The sequence below is a fragment of the Zingiber officinale genome, chromosome 9B (genome assembly GCF_018446385.1).
Source record: "Zingiber officinale cultivar Zhangliang chromosome 9B, Zo_v1.1, whole genome shotgun sequence".
Taxonomy (NCBI): Eukaryota; Viridiplantae; Streptophyta; class Magnoliopsida; order Zingiberales; family Zingiberaceae; genus Zingiber; species Zingiber officinale.
Window position 1 is genome coordinate 3234901 of NC_056003.1, and position 20129 is coordinate 3255029.

The 20129-nt window shown below is 38.4% G+C and overlaps 3 protein-coding genes across 5 annotated transcripts; 2 read left to right on the forward strand and 1 right to left on the reverse strand.

Moving 5' to 3' along the window:
- The first annotated feature begins 400 nt into the window (after positions 1–400).
- On the forward strand, positions 401–2646 carry LOC122023523 (homeobox protein knotted-1-like 3). 3 transcript variants are annotated; one of them, XM_042581652.1, is made up of 7 exons: positions 404–553; positions 757–1048; positions 1145–1265; positions 1674–1864; positions 1964–2095; positions 2178–2314; positions 2390–2646. In XM_042581652.1, exons 2-7 carry the CDS (start codon positions 776–778, stop codon positions 2391–2393), a joined length of 858 nt encoding a protein of 285 aa, XP_042437586.1. In that variant the 5' UTR covers positions 404–553; positions 757–775; the 3' UTR covers positions 2394–2646. The 3 variants fall into 3 exon arrangements, with proteins under 3 accessions (XP_042437585.1, XP_042437586.1, XP_042437587.1); XM_042581653.1 differs by having other exon boundaries at positions 773–1048; XM_042581651.1 differs by having other exon boundaries at positions 401–1048.
- A 5096-nt stretch (positions 2647–7742) lies between these two features.
- On the forward strand, positions 7743–18655 carry LOC122025145 (protein REVEILLE 6-like). Its single transcript, XM_042583911.1, has 8 exons — positions 7743–7763; positions 8629–8682; positions 9307–9430; positions 9506–9610; positions 9781–9903; positions 10587–10696; positions 16934–16993; positions 18197–18655. The coding sequence occupies exons 1-8, from the start codon at positions 7743–7745 to the stop codon at positions 18275–18277; spliced, it is 678 nt and encodes a 225-aa protein (XP_042439845.1). The 3' UTR covers positions 18278–18655.
- LOC122023592 (transcription repressor OFP8-like) lies at positions 18544–19794 on the reverse strand. The gene is made up of 2 exons (XM_042581780.1): positions 19466–19794; positions 18544–19384 (listed from the first exon to the last, which is right to left on the reverse strand). The coding sequence occupies exon 2, from the start codon at positions 19350–19352 to the stop codon at positions 18687–18689; it is 666 nt and encodes a 221-aa protein (XP_042437714.1). The 5' UTR covers positions 19353–19384; positions 19466–19794; the 3' UTR covers positions 18544–18686.
- Positions 19795–20129: the final 335 nt, after the last annotated feature.

Below are 20129 nucleotides of genomic sequence, written 5' to 3' on the forward strand. Positions count from 1 at the left end.
AGGCAGAGTACTTACTAGTCAATGATTGATTAGGCACACCGGGGGAAGAGAAGAAATGCTTTATATGACAAAAATTAAGGCTTTCAAAAACCTAAATAACCTTCTCTTATGCTAAATTTTAGCTCCTATTTATTCAATTCATTGTTTTTCTAAAAAAAATCCTAAATTTTAGCTTTGTGACGGTCCATTAAATCATTACAATTTGCTTAGGCTTTTAAACCCACTACTGAAGGATGAATCATGAAGAATCTTTCCAAATTCAAGAACAAAGGAAAAAAAAAGAAACATCTTTCAAATTGTACATGATCATGTTCATCATTAAGCTCCCCTCCTTTTTTTTTTCTTTATTGTTTATTTGACTCTTGACATTTTTGTCCACTGCATTGATTACTGAATACCATAGAATATTGATTCATCGATCCCATAGGCTGAAAGAGGATACACGAGCAAGGGCGTGGTTAGCGACCGGTGCAAGCATACGAATTGATCGCCAACAACCATTAATTACCACTCCATTCTTTAATCATCGTCGCTTCTCATAAATTTTGGAAAGGTAGGTGCAACGTAACCCCCCTTCCTTTAATTTATCTTCTTTCTTTTTCTTTCTTTCCTTCTTCCTCTTTAATTTCTTCCTTTTTCGTGGCCTTAAAAATCCACGGCCAGTACTCTATAATTATTATTCCGGCGTCGTGATTCATCAGCACGATCGGTTCCTCTGTTTTTGTTTTTTTCTTTATTTGTCTTCCGGATGCAAAGCGATCGCGTGCTGCAGAGGATGGAGACGGCGGCCGAGGCGGCGGCGGCGGCTGCGGAGGAGGAGGAGCAGCAGCTGCTGAAGGCGGAGATGGCGGTGCACCCGCTGTGGGAGCAGCTGCTGGGGGCCCACGTCGGTTGCCTCCGCGTCGCGACGCCCATCGACCACCTCCCGCTCATCGACGCGCAGCTGGCGCAGTCGCACCACCTCGTCCGGTCCTACGCCGCGGCGGCCGGCGTCGGACGCCGCCCGCCGCTCTCCCCCCAGGAGAAGCAGGAACTCGACGCCTTCCTGGTGAGCATTTTTTGTTCCCATCTTTCGCCGCCTCTATGAGTTCGAAAATATCACATCGCCTGCTGAAATTAATGTCGAAGTCGATCGAACAACCAGGCGCAGTATCTGATGCTGCTCTGCTCGTTCCGGGAGCAGCTGCAGCAGCACGTCCGGGTGCACGCCGTGGAGGCCGTGATGGCCTGCAGGGAGATCGAGCAGTCCCTGCAAGATCTCACAGGTAACAAACTAGTCGATTGATCTATTAACAATTTATCGATCGTTCGAATTCGAATTCGAACGGCATTTAATTAATTCACGCATCGACGATCGCGAAACCGAACTCTCACCGATTCGAGCTCGATCGCTTCGATCAATCTGCTGCGAAATCGACTCGCAATTGGTGGCGTTCGAGGAAGGTGGTGGATGGTGGGAGAAGGGGACCCAAATGCGTTAGTTAAATTAGGTGCGTAAATGGCGACAAGGGAGATCGTCGTCACGCTTGATGTCCCACCTAATTGCTTTGTATTCCTCTTCTTCAGCCGAGGAGCTCCATACTGTCGTAGTTTAATTACTCGAGAATACATGTGAAGAACAATTAATACAAAAAAGAAGAAGTATATATCACTGAGCGTGCGTGTGTAATTAGGAGTGATTCTGGAAGAAGGATCGGGAGCGACGATGTCGGAGGAGGAGGATGAGCTCGGGCAGTTGGACTGCCCTCTGGACGTGGGAGCGGATGGGCACGACATGATGGGATTTGGCCCGCTGCATCCCACTGAATCCGAGAGGTCTCTCATGGAGAGAGTAAGGCAGGAGCTTAAGATGGAACTGAAACAGGTTAGCAAATTAATAGTAGTCTTTGCAGCTAATTCACATTAATTATTAATGTTAGATTTTCATTTATCATAGTTTGGATTGAATTACTATTTATTGCAGGGATTTAGGTCGAGAATTGAGGACGTAAGAGAGGAGATCCTTCGGAAGAGAAGGGCAGGGAAGTTGCCAGGCGACACCACCTCAATCCTCAAGCAATGGTGGCAGCAAAACTCCAAATGGCCATACCCAACTGTAACTCATGCTCGACCTCCATACTACAAAATTGATTTGATTTGATTAATGCATTAATTAATTAATTAATTAATTTCTTCAGGAGGATGACAAAGCGAAATTGGTGGAGGAGACGGGTTTACAGTTGAAGCAAATTAATAATTGGTTCATCAATCAACGAAAGCGTAACTGGCACAACAATTCACAGTCAGTAACAACTCTCAAATCTAAGCGCAAAAGGTATAATATTATTATTACTATGTATAATTAATCTTTCTATAAGGCATAAATATAATTAATTAATTATTCTCACAGGTAAAATGAATGAATGTCAAACAGCTGTGACAATACAAGATTAACCACGAAGACCACTCTAATAACATGGTGATGCTCTGTTTACCCTAAATTACTTCTGTCAAATTGTAAATTAAAGAGTACAATACGTGGATTAATCGTAGCGCAACCTTGATGTGTAGTTACTTTGTCGAGCGAAAGTTGTATAAGCATTTAGCAACTGATTTTATTATGTGATACAATGTTTGATTGGACTTTAATTTGATTTGTTTAATTTATGTGCTTGTTTTCTGTTATGTGAATATGATTAGAGATGTAACTGTTATCATAATTATAGAAATATATTCGGAAAATCAAGTATAATATTTATCATGAAATAAAATTTCGGATAAGAGTTTTGATATAAAAATATAGTTAATAATTATGTATATTAATTTATATATAAATATTTCTTAGGGCGAGGAGTTGATTAGGGAAAATGGCTGGCGATACGGCCGCCACTACCCCGACGCTTTTCCTTCCGCCTGCTATCGTGAGCTCCGGATCGCTGAGGGCGGCGCCGCCGGTCTCAGCTGCCGCGATTTGGGAGACCCTCTTCCAGGTTCTCCGCTCCTTTGGCATTTCCCCTGTTTCTCGGGGTAAGTCCTCGTTCTCTGCATCGCTTCAATAGTAAGTCCTCCCTCGATCAGTTGCCCGACGAGATCGGGCGATTGAATACCTAGTCACCGCCCATTATCTAGCAGTTCTACCCCACCAACGGGGGCAGGACCTACAGTGACCTCATCCGCTACAATAGCCTCAGTCGACGAGGTCCAGATGATGGCCGATCTCACCAGGGGTATGCATGGATACGGGCGTTGCTCGGCTTCATGGCTGATGAAATTCGTCTTTATGGAGATCCTAATGTGCTGAAAATAGTCAAAAAATTTTGCAAGGAAACAGGCGATTGCCTTGAGGTTAACCAAGTTGAGCGATTCGAGCACCTGGTTGTAAAGGCAAGTATATTCATAGATGATGTGAAGAATGCACGCTTAGGAGAGTCCATTGTGGCATTCTCAATTGAAAAATTCACCAAGAAGTGCTGGGTTGTACATTGCATTGCCACGGACACCAAGCGGCAATAGACTAGATTGTTCGGTTACCAGGACAATGAATATGATGTCCTTGTGGCTGGTAATGCTGTGGGAATTGGTTCGAATGTTAAGATGATGGGTTTCATTCTGTTAGTTATCCAAGTATAATAGTGAATCAAAAGGTGCCTGTTTCTGCATCCTAGGTGAATCAAATAGCTGGGAGAGCCTGACGGAGAGGGAGTGTATATCCTGGTGGAGGCTTGTGACAGTGCCTTTGGTAAGGATGATATAACTATTTGGTCGAGTGCTTGCAGCAACCATTTGACGTGGTGCTGAAAGTTGGTCTTTTTTCCATTTTTTGAGCAGGTGGAGGTGCTTGCTGCATCGTTCCCAAAGGCTACACTCTGTGAGCAACAACTGTCGCCTTGATGGATAGAACGACCGCATCAGCGAAGGTGCAAACATGTTGGAGAAAGTACAGAACTTGTCTCTTCAAGATAACTTCAAGTTCTGTTTCTCACCTGTCAACGTTAAAGGATCCCAAGACAATGTATTTTCTCCTGAGATTTGCTCCAAACTAGCCTAAGTTTCCTGGTTAGTTAGAAATGGGATTCCAAAAGATTTTACTCAAAATGACACAGAACTATTGGACCTTGAAACAAAACATTAGGTCCTTTCAATATGCCTATGTTATCTTACCATTACAGCGAGGATACGTTCCAATGTATGCAGAAAGGCTGAGACCATGTCCACAAGCAAAGCTCTCTGGAATGCTAAATGCTTCCAAAGAAGGGTGACCATGATAAGACAGTATCCGTCGCCAAAGCTGGTTACGAAAGGCTGAGACCACTAACACAAGCATTTTTAATGTAAATCCCTATCTTAACTCCACTTTTTTGGGGTTGTATACCAGCTCTTACTTATCCAGTTTATCTAATTTATCTCTGTGTGGCCACCAATGCCTAGGTTTAGCATACTGTGTGGCCACCGATGCCTAGGTTTAGCATATCAGTTGATTTAATCTAAGCTTTTTGCCATTCTGATTTGTTCTTAGTTGTTTGAAGTAAATTCTTGCCCACATAAATTATTATGTTCGTTTTGGAAGTTTAAATTTTTTTTTTTTTTTAATTAGGGAAAAGAATGAATCCATTGAAACATTATTCTTCAACAGTTTTCTTCTGGCTAGAAGATACAAAGTTTCTATTGAAGTCCAATATACTAGTAATCTTTGTGATGCAAATGTAGAATTTTTTGAAGCAAGCAAATGTTAAATTCCAATTTAGAATAGTACACTTAGGAGTTATTTCTTCCTGAGTTAATTGAATTTTTAATTACTTTCTTTTTTTAACTTTATTTTGTCTATATTGCAACTGATGATTGAAAAAAAACTGTTTTTTCTGTTTTGGTAGAAGACATCAAAACCTCTAATGGCTTTGATGAAGTATACTCAGATGTTTGCTCATAAAAAATTGCGGAATTCTCATCCCGAAGGCATCCTCTGTCAAATTCTCTCTCTAATTTTTTGGTTTTCAGAAAAATGTCTCTGATGGTTCAGTAGCTGGTCAGTATTTCTCTCTTTGCTTTTCTTAACTAAGTTATGCATTTTATCTGTTTGTTTTGAATAGGAAAAAGTTGACTGCAATCCCAAATTTTTTCCATTGTTTGATAGTTTTTGCATAATCTGCTTGTTTGTGCATATCTTTAGCATATTGCATTGACATGCTATGGCACAAAAATGATTCAAATATCAGCGTCAGTTTTGGTTCCTATCTAATCTTAAACTCAGTGAATCATATAGACATAGAAACATTCTGCTTGACACTTGGATTCGTTAATAATCCATCTTGCACCATTTGTGCTTGGAAAATGATTCAGCATCAACTCGCTTTTGGTTTGATTGCTAATATGCAAAATATGGATGGTGGCATCTTCTATAACAGTGGACAACATTGCCTAATTCCTGTCTAGGGATTCTCCTAAATGATTTGCTAACTAAATTGACAGCACAGCTTTTGACATGAATATGAGCAACATTGAGTGAGCAGAACATGCATATTTTTCTCGCTTAGAAGATTGCATGAAGCCTAAACCTCTTCAATTGGCTTATTAACAATATTGTAATATAACATAAACATTCTTAAACAACCTCAGCATTATGCTGAACACGTTGTAGACCACCATGAAATTGCTACCATTTACAAGTTTGTAAACTCGTAGATATAGGCTATACTGTAGCCATTCTTTATATTTTCATTCTTAGTAGGCATCTGGCCTTCTATTTTCTCACGGTTAATATGGATTCAGTTATGAAAATACTGAGTTGTCATAAAATATGAAGCTACTAAAGTCGTGGAACATTATACTATTGTTTGTTCATGTTTGTTGCAATGAAATTCTGTTAGAATAATAGATATTTTCTCCTCATTCTATCTATCATTTCACTGTGAAAGTCCTAACTAAGATTGGGCACATTGATCTACTCCCTCTATTGAAGCCTATGCAAGACTATATTAAAAATAGTATTTAGTTCTTGTTAATCACTACTAATTACCTTCACTAAAGTTTTCTATGTATCTCTCTGCCCGTCACGCCTTCAACTCTGACATCAATCAATTCAACTTGTGTAACTATATAATATATTAATCACTTGAACATGTTTATGTTATCTTAACCTATTTTTCTGTTACTTCATCTACCATTAGAGCTATACCTGGTTCTTCGTTCTTGAATATCAATAACTTTGTTTTGCTATTTTATCTTTTATAGTAACCTCACAAATGTATCTTAATATTTTAATTTGCTACATTAATTCTTTAATTTTTTTAAATGCCCAACATTTTGACTAAACTACAACAAATCATACCACAATCTTACTGAAGTTTTTTTTTGGCCTAAGGTGAACAAAATAGTCAAACAAGACACCATAAATTCTTTTATATATATATATATATATATATATATATATATATATATATATATATATATACTATCTTAATTTTTTTTGCACTTCTCTACTATTGAAATTTTCATTTAAATCTACCTAAAACCTTTAGCTTCCAAACTCTCTCCACAATTCAATATACGAGTCTAAGCTATTACGTACACTCGTCAATTATCAAACTATCATCTACAAGTAATATTAACCAAGAAGACTTTTCTCAAATACGACAAGGAAATTCATGTAAAAATTTTGGACTTGGATCTAAACTTTGATGTAAATCTGTATGAAAATCATCTGTTGCACTACCAATTAGTTTTACCATTAGGATACGTTTGGTTGGGTGTAATGTAATCTTGCTTGTAATGTAATGTAATGTAATGTAATCTTGATTACATTACTACGTTTGGTAATGTAATGTATCTAATCTTTGATTACAAGGGTGATTATATTCTTTTGTTTGGTGTCCATTATTTTTTATAAGGAATGTGATTCGTATTATTATAAAATGACAAAAATATCCTGCGACCTCTACCGACGGTCGTTGCACCTCTGCCGGAGCTTGCGGCCACCGCCGTTGGCCTCCTCCGCCGTCCGCCGCCATCGACAATTGTCGGCAACCAGCACGATGACAACCGCCGACAGCGGCGGTAGAGGCGGGTGGCGGTGACAGCGGCGACATCGGGCGGTGGCGGCATCGGGCAGCGGCGGTCGACAACGGTGGGCGGCAGCCGTCGATGACAGTGGGCGGCGACCACGATGGACTAGGGGTATATTCGGCATTTAAATTTTGGTTAAACGGAGACCTCGTAATGTAATCGGATTATATAGTATTTGTTTTGTAATTCAGATTACAAAACTTCACTACCTTTTATAATCCATATTACATTACATTACAAGTTTAAAATTAAACCAAACAAAATAATCAACCTTGTAATGTAATCCTGATTACATTACAAGACAGATTACACTCTACCAAATGTAGCCTTAGTAACTATACTGTCATGCACATATCACTCATCATAGTATTATAATTGATTTACATGTGTTTTTGTCCTTCTTTTCATCCACCATATTATTCAGATGCAGATGTTTTCCATGTTGCTCTCCATATTGTTGATACGGCGAATAGGATCGGCCTCGAAGTTAGAGTCGAAGTTAAGAAAGCTAGCTGAATTGATGGTCAAAGTTAAGGACGGGTCAGCACTCGGGGCTTAGCATGGTCGGCTGAGCACTCCCATCGATCGGATCTTTATCCGATCTGATTCCGAGTCATCTCAGCTCGATTGAAGCCTGAGTCCTCCTGGCTCGATGGAGAATCGAGTCCTCCTGGCTCTATTGAGAACCGGGTCCTCCTGACTCAATGGAGAATCGAGTCCTCACGGTTTGATCGGAGCTTCTAGACATACGGCTCGACCGTACTCTTGTCCGATTGAATGCCGAGTTCTCGAGATGGTCAATCTTTCGCAGTTGACTTAACTTGTCCAAGAGCAATGTCCTACTAGACAACAGAGGGGACTCGGCTAGCTCACCGTTAAAGTATGACTCGTCATCCCAAAACCCCAATATCCCTCTTTGGCGTCTTGGGTAACCGTTGTCAAAGAATCAAGGGAATATTCTCTCTATAGTCTGCACGGTGGAAGTTTCCACTCTATAAGTGTAGGCGTGGTGGGCCCAATTTTGGAAAGGCTATAAAGTGTCAGAATGATTGGTTCTATTTTAGCAATGCATCGATATTCATGCAAAGAGGGAAAACAGACTATATAAGGGGTCTCCTCCTAATGGCACAGGTACGCAAAACAACACTACATTAAACTACACTATCATCGTTCATTGCTCTTCATCTTTTTCCTTCGCCCTCCATCTAACTTGAATGTCGGAGCTAGATAGGAGATTGGATGCAGTGAGGTAGATCGGCTCCCAGCGGAATTCACCCAGCCCTGGCACAGGGGCAGTTCCATCTGCCAGCCGATCAGAAAAGATAGAGGAGGAACGAGTCGGAGATAAAAGTAGTGAGATTTCCAACCTTTGTTGGAATAGGACATTTTATCAAAGAAGGCAGAGCCCGTCCAGGCTTGGAGGAGAAAAACGTCTGGTTCAGATTTCTTAGGATAATAGAAAAATAGAAGACTCGGGGAAGCAAGGGAACACGGTATAAATGAAAAGGGATAATGACCCCACACAATAACCTAATGGAGTTGGGAGCTAATTTTTGGAGGGGAATATGAAAATATCTATAAACTTCGGAGAATCGTGACTGGAAAAAAATAGAAGCATTTGTTGGCTCAAAGACAGTTATCCAGGTAATTTAGATGACAATTTTGTGGGAGTAATGTAGTTGAATGTGTTGATCAATTATTAGATCTAAATATATATATATATATATATAAGCTTGAAAATGTTACAATGCAGCTTAGATAGCTTGAATACATTGTTGAGCGTGGATGTATTAAGTTCTATGTTGGGCCAAAAATGAGAACAAGAATCAGCACTTTAAAAAAATTCTTCCCCATGATTTCCTGCTTTTCTATATACTCATTTCTACTTCACCTTTCCTTTTATTCATAATTTGTTTTCATTAGAATATGTAGGGAAATGGGAACTTGTATGCAGGGTTATGCTTCCTTGTAGACAAACTGCAATTTTTGGACAGTGCAAGGACTTATAAATTGCAAATTCTATGGATGTTTAGAAATTCCTATGAAATATTGGTTTCAAAATGTTCTACAGAAGATTATCTTATGTTCTTAGCAACCTTGTAATTATCATAAACTTTATATGATCAATTCAAGTGATTTTCCCATAATATATTTATAGCATTTTCATCCGTAGATGAAGTGTTCAATTTCTTTGTTTCATCTCAGGTATTTTAAGTTAGTCATATTTTCTTGCAATTTGTTAGCTTAGATTAGCAGCTATATATGTAGATAAGAAGTCACGCACAGAAGTACTTCTTAAAGGTCCAAAAGAATGGAACTGTTGCTCATGTACCACCACCTCGGCCCAAGCGTAAAGCAGCTCGTCCATATCCACAAAAGACGTCTAAGAATGGTTAGAGACATTACTATGTTTTTGGAAATTCTTTCACGAGGAGATACTTTGATATTGTATTACTAAACATTGCAGCTCCTCAAATAGCTCAACCAAAACCATTTCAAGTTACACATTTGCATGAACAAGGCTATGTCTATGGGACCAAGTCATCGTCCTTGCTCAGGAGCTCTTGCACTGGTGCACACTTCTCTTCCTAGGCAGTGGTCCCTCTTAATTCTTCTACGCATTGCATCTAAAAATAGTTGTCTTTTTTGTTCTTGTTTTCTTACAAATAACACAATAGATAATGGTCATTGATAGTGTCTAAAGTCTTTATTAATATTTTAATCAAGGCTCTTGATATGTAGAAGGTACACAACCAGGAGTTATTGTAGTTGAGAATTGCTGTTTGAGCAGTACTGAAAGCCCTTGTGCATCCCAAGCAAGCTGTGAAAAAAGCAAGCAAGGAAACCAAATAGCATTACTTCAGGGTGAGTAATTTTATGCATGAATTAGATAATTGGGTTGAACTTTGTGAAGTTGATTGAGTGTGTTTTTTTTATAATTATTTAGAGATGGTTCTATGTAAATTTCATCCAACTTAGTCGTCCAAGGTCTTAGCTTTCACATTTATCAAAATTTTACTCTCCTTGAGAAAACTTTCTAATCCCACACGGGGAAAAGGTGAGTTTCCTAAAAGTAGTACATGAACTACAGATCCTCAATCACAATTAATGATGTAGAATTAGTGATAGCTGAAACTCTTAATTTTGAAATTTCCATAGGTTTCACTATAGTCTTAAGCATTATTTGAACTATTTGGGGGTGGCTTACACATTTCTTATTCTTCCATAAGACTCGATGGCTATGTCAATAGCAATGCTCAAACCGATTTAGTTTTTTTTTTTTTAATTTAGTAGAGTTTTCGTTGGTCTTCCTCTGCCTTTACTAGAGATTTGTACTCATCTTACCATAACAGTGTTGTATAAACCTTTTAAACTATATATTGAATAGGTGGAAAGAACAAATGTTATTAGATGAATTCATAAATATAATTTGAATTGTATTCTGGATGGGTCAAGTTGATTATAAATTGCTTTGAGTCTTTATGATTTCACGATATCAAATTATAAACCTTGACTTTTAACTAAACTTTTTCTCTTTCTATATGAAGCCATGCCAGATTTTGTTCAGGTATACAACTTCTTAGGCAGTGTTTTTGATCCAAGTACAAGATGGCATTTACAGAAGCTAAAGGAGATGGATCCTGTTGATGTTGAAACGGTATGCCTCTATGTGTGCCTAATTATTCTTTGTTGCATGAAGGACTGCTTAATTATTCTTTATTGTGTGAAGGACTTCCGTATCCAATATATGTATTTATCATCACGAAGACTGTTACCTAGTTGGAATCCAACAGTGGCTTCAAACATGTCCATATCTGGAAGTCTATGATTAAGTAAAATGCAGAATGTAATAGATCTGAGATATCCTTGCAATGTTATTTTGGATGAAAGCTTAGTTACTTATTGCATACTATATAATTGATGACCTATATATTCTTTTCTTTAAAGAATACAGTTATTATAGAATTTGTTTTTGTCACTGCATTTCCTTGCAAATCTAATAGGTTAGTGCATTATTTCCATATATCAAAACTAATTGCCTAATTACCCTTTAGTCTTTTCTTTGAAGAATGGGATTATTATGAAATTCATCTTTTATTGTATTTAACTGCAAGTTTGTAGCTTCCTGCATTTATTGATAGTCAACTTGCACCATTTGCTAATAGGGATGGTATGTAGAAGCAAGTCGAGGGATGACAGTTTTGGTATATCATTAAAGATTATTATCGAAGCTAGAAATGATGTACGAGCAAAGTTGCAAATCTATGCCAATAAACCGGAAATAACTTGATCATCACTAACCTTCTAAATGGAGAGCTTGATCATCTTTTACATGAGGTTCAATTACATTTGACACTTGTCCTCCGAGTGGTGCATATCTAGCTTAAAGATACCTCTCTTGATCAAAGTTCATATTTTTATTTTGTTTGGTCAAACGGTTAGGCTCACCAACACATGATATGGAATAATTGTTGGTGCAACCTTAGGTCAAGGTTGACCTAGGTGACCCGACTCGAGTTGACCTGACTCGAGGTATATTTTGATGTTTGACAAGAATAGAGAAGTTGTATTTTGATGTTTGACAAGAATAGGAACTTGGGGGATTGTGGGTGCAACCTTTGGTCATTGAGTTGACCTGATTCGAAAAGTCCAAGTATGGAGACTTGGCACGGAAAGGTCCAAGCTGGCACGCGAAAAGTCTAAGTATGGAGACTTGACACGGAAAAGTCAGCAGGAGCTTGGCAGGAAAAGTCCAAGCAGGGAGCTTGGCACGGAAAAGTCCAAGAGGGAGCTTGCACAGGGAAAAGTCCAAGTATGGAAGCTTGGCATGGGAGGTCGGAGAGGGCTCGGTAGTTCGTTCTCCGGACTAGGTCGAGAGGGCTCGAGCTCGCTCCGGACCGGATGGAGTCGAGAGGGCTTTAGCTCGTTCTCCGACTAGGTCGAGAGGCCCAGCTCGCCTCCGACCGGATAGAGTCGGAGAGGCCTGGAGCTCGTCCGGACTAGGTTGAAGAGGACTCGGCTCGCTCGGACCCGACGAAGTCGGAGGGCTCGTGAGTCGCTCTACGGACTAGGTCGAGAGGGGTTGCAGTCGCTCCCGACCGGACGAGGGTCCTGGCTCGCTCTCCTGACTAGGTCGAGAGAGCTTGGTAGCTCGCTCTAGATCGGAAGGCTTTAGGTTTTTGGGAAATTGGATCGTCTCACCGACCGATCCGGTATATGGTATCCGATGGTCACGACCGATCCAGTTGATAATCGACTCTTCTGGTCTTCGATCGGTGACCGATGTAACCAAAAGAATGGGAGAAGGAATAGGAGGATCGGTGCGGACCGATCGTACTCAGCAACCACTCTCGGAGAGTTGGGACCGACCGATCGCTAGGCCCGATCGGCCCGCATCGATCAGATTTTCTGGACCGATCGGCCATGCTCGATCGGTCAGCCTAGCCGCGAAAGGCCAGATCTCCTTCGTCTTCTTCGCATGTTCATATAAGAGGGCTAGCTGCATATCTTCTTCCTCTGCTATCTCGAGCTTTGTCATCAAGCTTGGTGAGCCTCGCTAGGTTTCCAAGCGATTCAGCGATGTGGTTGGCATCCGTGAAGTTGCCGCTTCATCAACGAGAAGGCAAGCAAACTAGTGTTTTACATACATATTGTTCTTGACTTCTTGCTGTATTTCTTGTACTCTGATTTTCTGTTGCAAGAGAGATTGTGGCGAGGTTTCTCCACCCAGGTTTTGCAATTTCTCTCATGGATGATCCAAAACTATTTAAGTTAGAGGACAAGGAGCAGGGAAAGGACAATAGAAAATTTTTGAGCTATCTTTTCATTTCTACTCATTCATAGAGATTAAAAATTTTATTGATAATAAATAGTATCTTCTTTGTTATAAATTTAATTCTCTTAAGGAAAACTGGATCACTATTTAGAGAACTGGAACTAACCAAAATCTGGTTTCTATGAAATTTGTTTGCTTTAATCAGAAAAGCTATCTCATGATCTTAAACTTATTAAAACTTTGAAAAGAGATGAAGGGACCATGGTCCATGCATATACATTAAGAAGTGTTATTGATCCATAGAATGCTCAATAATCAATGAAGAAATTGTTAGTATTAGCCCTAGTACTAATATGAGATGATTGATAGGGTATTTTTATATTATATTTTATTAATTAATAAAAAGGAAAAATTGGTTATTATATTTACTTCAGTTCAGTGCCGAATGAATAAGTATAATAATGTCTTAGGGAAGTAGCTTCTAGTCTACAGCATATCAATTGGTTAAATTGATAGTGGGATATTGTAGATATATAGAACGCTACTCTTAACTATTCCTAATCAAGCATTAATATACAAGGACAATATTAATGCGTTGGGACTAGCATGTAGGTTAACAGATGACTTAATCTCATAAGTCATGGATATGAGATATCATGTTGACACATGGGTATATATTAGAAAATATGTACTGAATGATCCGTCATGAGAATGTTTCATGGATCGTTATATGAGTATCATAAACATTCTCATGTGACTATTGGTATGAATAGTCCATAAACCTGAAGTCACTACGATTCCCTATATAAGGAGTTGTGTACTTTAGTATCGGTAAACGTCACCTGTAACAAGGTGGACTATAAAGTCGATCACTGGGTATACAATAAGTTATGCGGAGGGATGTGAGTGATGTAGATGGGATCTATCCCTTCCATATGATGAAAGCGATATCTATGGACCCCTTGATTAGTAGGACATAAGAATGCATGGTCATGCTTAAATGAGTCAATATGTGATATTGAGCTTATTTGATTGAGTGTGTCTACTTATAGATCAAGAAACACAAAGATTGATAAGAGGATGACACAGTCTATGCCTCATTGATCAATCTAGATATTAAGGATAGAAGGATTGAGTCATACAAGATGATAGACACGGAAAGGTTAGGTTGGATCTCGACATTCTCGTCACTTGGGTAGCAATGATGCCTTGTTAGATGTCACTCATTGTTTATGTATGTAAAATAGTTTTAGAGACATTGTCAATGTTACGAGAACCTATTGGGTTACACACAAATAACAAGTTGATTTGGAGATGGTTCATATGATGGATCATTAGATTAAGTCTAATTCAAATTAGACTCATTGAGTTAGACTAAATTGGATCTAACTATTGGATTGAGTCCAATTCGAATTAGACTCATTAAGTCAATTCGGATTGATGATTAATGAATTAGATTCATTGAGTGATTTGATGAATTTGAATTCATGAAGGAAGAGGAGTGTTTAATTTAGACTTGATCATGCATTGGATGAAGAGTGGTCAATTTTGAATTGTTCATATATTGGATGTATTGGATGAAGACAAATATTAATGTCAATTAAAGCAATTGACATTAAGACAATTTCATGAATGAGTACAAAAGGGGTTTTGATTCATTTTCATGAAGAGACTTTTGTGTTCTTGCTCCTTTTCTTCCTTCTTCCACTCTTGGCCGAAATCTACCAAAGAGGTTGCTAGCACAACTTTTGGTTGATTTTCTTTGACACTTCTTGAGTTCGTGAGACGGACGGAAGACTTATTCGTGTGGATACCGAAAGGCGTGAACACTTGATCATGCCGAGATCCAGGCTATCGGGAGTTCGTGTTTACACAACAAAGATAACTCCCTTTAACAAAACTTAGTATATGGTTTTCCTTCGTATGGATCTTCTCGAAAGGAATTAGTTATTTTTCGTTGCGCTTTCTGCGTATTTAGCGCTCTAGTTTCCTAATGAAATTGCATGTTAAGGCTCCATTTGTTTCTGGAAAAATGTTAAGCTGCTTGAAACATTTACTGCATTTTCCAGTGTTAGAGCATCCACATCAGTTTCCCTATTACTATATCTAAAATTTAGGGTAAATGACTCACTTTATTAAATTTAGACAATCACTTTTCACTACACATTACATCAACTACCCTAAAATTTCCATCATCCTTAATTTTTTATTATTTTCTTCTCTTTTTTCTATTTTTTATTATTATATTTATGGAATGAGTGGAAGGAGAGAGATTGAAAAGATTGAGTGGAAGGAGAGAGATTAAAAAGAAATATTATTTTATTTTTAGGGTAGAGATTTCATTCCCTAAATTTAGAGAATCACTATTCATCAAATCTAAATTTAGGGAATGAATAGGGTATAGCTGATGCAAAGGTTTTTTAGCTATCTTATCTAAAATTTAGGGTAAAATCTTTGGATAGGGTAGCTGATGTGGATGCTCTTAGATAGCAGAAGGCTATGGCAAAATAAAAATGATTTCTGTGAAATCATGTCTTAGGAAAAGACTTTTCCTCTTGTAAAGGGAAGGTCATTTTCTGTGCCTATGGCATCATTCTTTATGAGATCATACAATTTAATAATAAAATAATGTCTTGTTTAAAATAATTACTATAATGATATTTAATTTCTAAAACATTTATAAAAAGAATATGGAACATGATCATAAATATTTAATGTTGGGTGGGAATAAATAATAATAACTTTTTTGTATAACAAAAAAAAGATGATAATAATTTGTAAAATATTATAAAGTAAAATAATATTGAAATATTTTACACAGCATGCAATGATTCACCTCTAGTAATATTTAAATGTTTTAAATTACTTTTAAGTTTTAACTGTGTCAAGCCAATGTTAACTTTTTAACTATAATTTAATCAATTTCATAATGATATATAGTTTAACTAAAAGTGATAAAAAAAATAAAGAAATAATGGAATAGAAGTAATATAATTGTTAAAATACTTATTTATTAAAAAGAGTAAAATAAATCAATTATAAATATAATCTTACTAACAAAGTAATTTTAATTATCAAATAATTCTATAAAAAATTGTTAAAATATAGTATAGCTATTAATGATGAAGTAAAAAAATATATATTATGTAAATGTAGGTATTAATAAATAATTAATATTAAGTGAAATATTCTAAAATTAAACTTTATAATTAATGCAATAAATTATGTTAATATTACAAAATTATTTCATTATGAATATAATAATAAATAAAATGGTATAAATATTAAAATGTTGTTAATAGAAGATTAATAGTAAAAAAAAATAAAAAATGATAGCCCGGTGCATGAAGCTCCCGCCATGCGGGGTCCCGAGGAAGGATCCATTGTACGCAGCCTTGCCTTACCCTACTTTTTTCAAGAGGCTATTTCCAGGATTCGAACCCGTGACCTTTTTGGTCACATGGCAACAACTTTACCATTGCGCCAAAGCTCCCCTTCTAATAGAAAATTAATAGTACTAGTAAATAATGCATTAATAATAATATCGTAATAATTATTGAATATTTCCAATAAATGTTTTGTAATTATGATAAATAATGTAATAATAAAATGGTAATCAATTTTAAAATACTAAATTAAAATACAAAATAATATCATGAATATTTAATTTTCTAAATAAACATAAAAATGTCAATATGGCGTGTCGCTTTTCTGTTGCATTTCTCATATTTGCAAGCAAACACCGGTAGTTGTTTTAAGTTGTTCACAACTAAACTAGGATACTGGAGAGCATTTTATTTGAAAGTGTTCTTCTCTGGAAATATTTTACATTAAGCAAATGGAGTCTAAATATTTTTTATGTTACAATCAGCTTTTTTTTGGTGCAAATACTGTAATGTTAATTCTGTAAAATCTGCTTTCCACATGCTTTTTTTATCTGGGAAATTATATTGTTGTTTAGTAGCTTCTTTGGTGTCCTTCATTTTAGATATGTTCTAATTGATCTTCATTTCAAAAGAAAAAAAATAATAAATCCTCTTCACTTTTTTTACTCAAAATTTTGATATGTATTCCTCTAATTTGTTATAGGAAGGGCTAACCACTTCAATTGTTTTCTAGGCTTTATTGTTAATGAGGAATCTGTCCATCAATTTGACTAGCCCTGATTTTGAAGATCATGTAAGTATCTTCCATTATTTGTCAAGTACAACTGCCACGACTTGGTTGCATGCTTGCATCTGTATCATTTTTGTAGGGTAGTTTGTTCATACATGATTGGCTGTGACTACACGCGTTCTTGTTCAATTTAGTATTTGATTTTATGTTAGAGCATTGATTGTAGCATTTCCATTTGCCCATGTCACAATGCTGCACCGGTTAGAATATAGTTATTTAGGCTGAATTATTGACCACTATTTATTGATCAAATTATGAATGAATGGTGGTCCTGTTTCCCCTGCTCTTTTTGGTATCTATAATTGTGCTTATTTATTTAATTTATTTGGGGCCATACGACTTGGGATGTGACCAGTATTTACAGGTCCATTCTAATCCAAATCATGTAAGATAATAAAAATGCATAAAACATGGTTGGGAGTGATAATAACCACTCGCTTTAAGAAAACCAAGATTCTAGTTACAGAGTCTCAAACACCTACCTTCACGTGGGACTCTAATTATAGAATTGACACCAAATAAGTGAGAGAAAGGTTGAGTATATGCTAATGGTTGTTTCAAGTCATTAGTGGTAGTAGTGTTATAATACTGGGCTTATTGTTTGGTTTCCTTGCATGGAAGTTGTTGATTTACTTAATGTATAAGTCTGTAGACAAATTAGAACAAGTAGCAATAAACTTGTGGCTTGACCTGAAACAGTAATTCAGAAAATTGTATTTGGGTTGGTGAAATCACTGTACTGCTACAATACAGCGTAGCTGTTTAATCTTAGCCTTTGAAATTGATATCCCCATCTAGTCCCAAGTCATCTCTGTCTTTGTATTGCAACCTGCGTGACAATTCTTAAATCATAAAAACAATCCCAATATCGACTCTCCTCGAACACTTTGGTACTTTGGCTGGCATCAGAACTCTTCAATGTCGTAAAGATATATTTGTTTGCTACAAACACCTTACGGGTGACTGGAATTACTTACATCTCTTTTATTTTCTGGAGTATCTGATTTATGTTTGCCGTGTCCACAAATTTCGGTTTTCTTTTGCATGTATATATCTATAAATCTCATAAGCTCGTGAACTATCTTATATCAACACATCTGGAGACATTACACTGGATGAAGTTAGGATCTATAGCATAATCAACCTAGCATTTGCTCCATTAGATTTCTATCACTGTCATGAACTTAAAAAGTTCGATTCATGCAGATGAAGTTACTGGCCGGGTATGGCTCTCAAGTGTCGGAACCTAAACCTGTCCGCGCTGACAAGCTACTAGTTGCTAATTAACATTCAACTACTGTTTGTACCTGCAAGATTAATCATTAGTTCTTGATTTGTTTGCAAGCCTCGTCTGAGTACGGCCTTAGCTGGTCTGTCTCCCTCAGTAGCTAGCAAGCAAATATCACAGCTAAAGCCTACACAAAATTGCGTACGATCGGACCAATCCTGAGGTTGCAGAATGCCAAGTGCGAATCTCCTTGTCGGATCGTTCCCCACCCACCACGTCCACTGCCAGGAGGACACACTCAACTAAACCCATTTCATCCATTATAGTCTCTGCAAAATAGATTCACATCACTTCCCTATTCATTCCTTTAACTGAAACAAGTATTCTCTGCATGTGATCGACACATTGGCTTGTAAGAAATCCTTCGAACAGTTAAATTTCTTCAGAGAATGTAAATTTAGTATGACATTAGGCTCGCCGGGGAGCTGCAAGTCTCGGGGCGGTGGCTCTGTGGAGGAGCTTCGGAGTGTGCTGGTAGCCGGCGAACACTTCCTCCCATATCTCCGCAAAGGCCTGGAGGATGGTGGTGTGGTGCTGCGGCGCGTTGAGCGTGAGCAACCGGCGGAGAAGCTCCTGTAGCTCCTCGCTGTCGACAATCTCTTTCTCCACGATCATCTGCAGCATCGACCTCCGAAACTCACCCAGCGGGTCCTTTGTCTCCCTCACCACAGCCACGCTTTCCTCCTCCACCCGCCGCCCGCCACCCTCACTGAAGCTACGCTTGTGCTGCCGCTTCCGCTGCGGCGGCGGAGTGCACTGCGCCCAGGACGCCACGTCCTGCTCTAGATCGCTGAGTTGGCGGAGTAGGCCGGAGACGCTCGGCGTGCTGGCGGAGCTCTCCACCACCTTGATCTCTGGATCCCAGTAGGAGGAGGTGGAGGGCGAGGTCATCGTGAGAGTCTCCCCCGACGACGTCGCCTCACGTGCCCTCTGCTGTGCCGGAGCCGCCGCCGCCGCTGCAATCGTAGATTTCGCGTCGGAGCTCGACGACGAGACCGCCACCGATTTGGAGTTCCGGCAGCCGCATCCAGCTAGGCCGATGAAGGAGCTGCTCCTCCTCCGCTGCGCGCTCATACTCTTCTCCTTCAACGCAAAACTACTTGGCGCTGCATATTGCAACTCATCAACGTTGAATTCACATCAACGAACAGAAGAAGAAAAGCCCCAAATTTAGCAATTCAGCGTACAATAGTAGCGAAGAACTCTTTGAACGGCATTCAACTGGTCCCTCCGATCCGTCGGATAATTTATGCCGCGGACAGCGATCGATCGATCGATCTCCCTCCTTTGCTACGCCCTCGTGGTTCTAATCATCGCCCTCCTCAAAGCATGGCACTCCATGGTGATGAGCTGCCCCGCATTGCCGCTTAAATGGGGCTCAGAAACCAGTAGGCTCGCGACAAGTGAAGGAGAAAGTCTCTGATAATCGTCACGGACACGATTATCTAAATATACCTTCTGAGCTTAGAAATTACTTGTTTCATAATTAAATCTTCGAGCATGGATAAATAAAAAAAATTAGAAAGGAAAAAAAAAAACACTACAGCTAAGATGTGCATGATGATGGGCTGCCGTCCTCGCACGGGAATAAATTAAAACAGGCATTATTAAAAAACAATCCTAAGATTTTCTCAGTCTCAGTTTTTTACTTTTTATCATCAAAATACTGAAAAGTATTCCAATGCTGTGTGACTCAGTTAGCGACCACAGTTCCTGAGAGGAGATGGCTTGTTTCAGTTGCCAATTGGAATTAAATGCAAGTAGGTAAAGGCTTCAGTTGGGGCGGCCAATCAGATTTCTAATCTGTCCTCTTCTGCGTTTGATGTATGAAGTTTGTTTTGATTGTTAATA

Coding starts and splice junctions, on each gene's coding strand:
- LOC122023592 (XM_042581780.1), bottom strand. CDS start 19,352: ATGAGCGCGCAGCGGAGGAGGAGCAGCTCCTTCATCGGCCTAGCTGGA.
- LOC122025145 (XM_042583911.1), top strand. CDS start 7,743: ATGGAGAATCGAGTCCTCACG. Junction 7,764..8,628: donor TGGAGAATCGAGTCCTCACG/GTTTGATCGGAG, acceptor TAAACTTCGGAG/AATCGTGACTGGAAAAAAAT. Junction 9,904..10,586: donor CCAAATAGCATTACTTCAGG/GTGAGTAATTTT, acceptor TTCTATATGAAG/CCATGCCAGATTTTGTTCAG.
- LOC122023523 (XM_042581651.1), top strand. CDS start 749: ATGCAAAGCGATCGCGTGCTGCAGAGGATGGAGACGGCGGCCGAGGCG. Junction 1,266..1,673: donor GTCCCTGCAAGATCTCACAG/GTAACAAACTAG, acceptor GTGTGTAATTAG/GAGTGATTCTGGAAGAAGGA. Junction 1,865..1,963: donor TTAAGATGGAACTGAAACAG/GTTAGCAAATTA, acceptor TATTTATTGCAG/GGATTTAGGTCGAGAATTGA.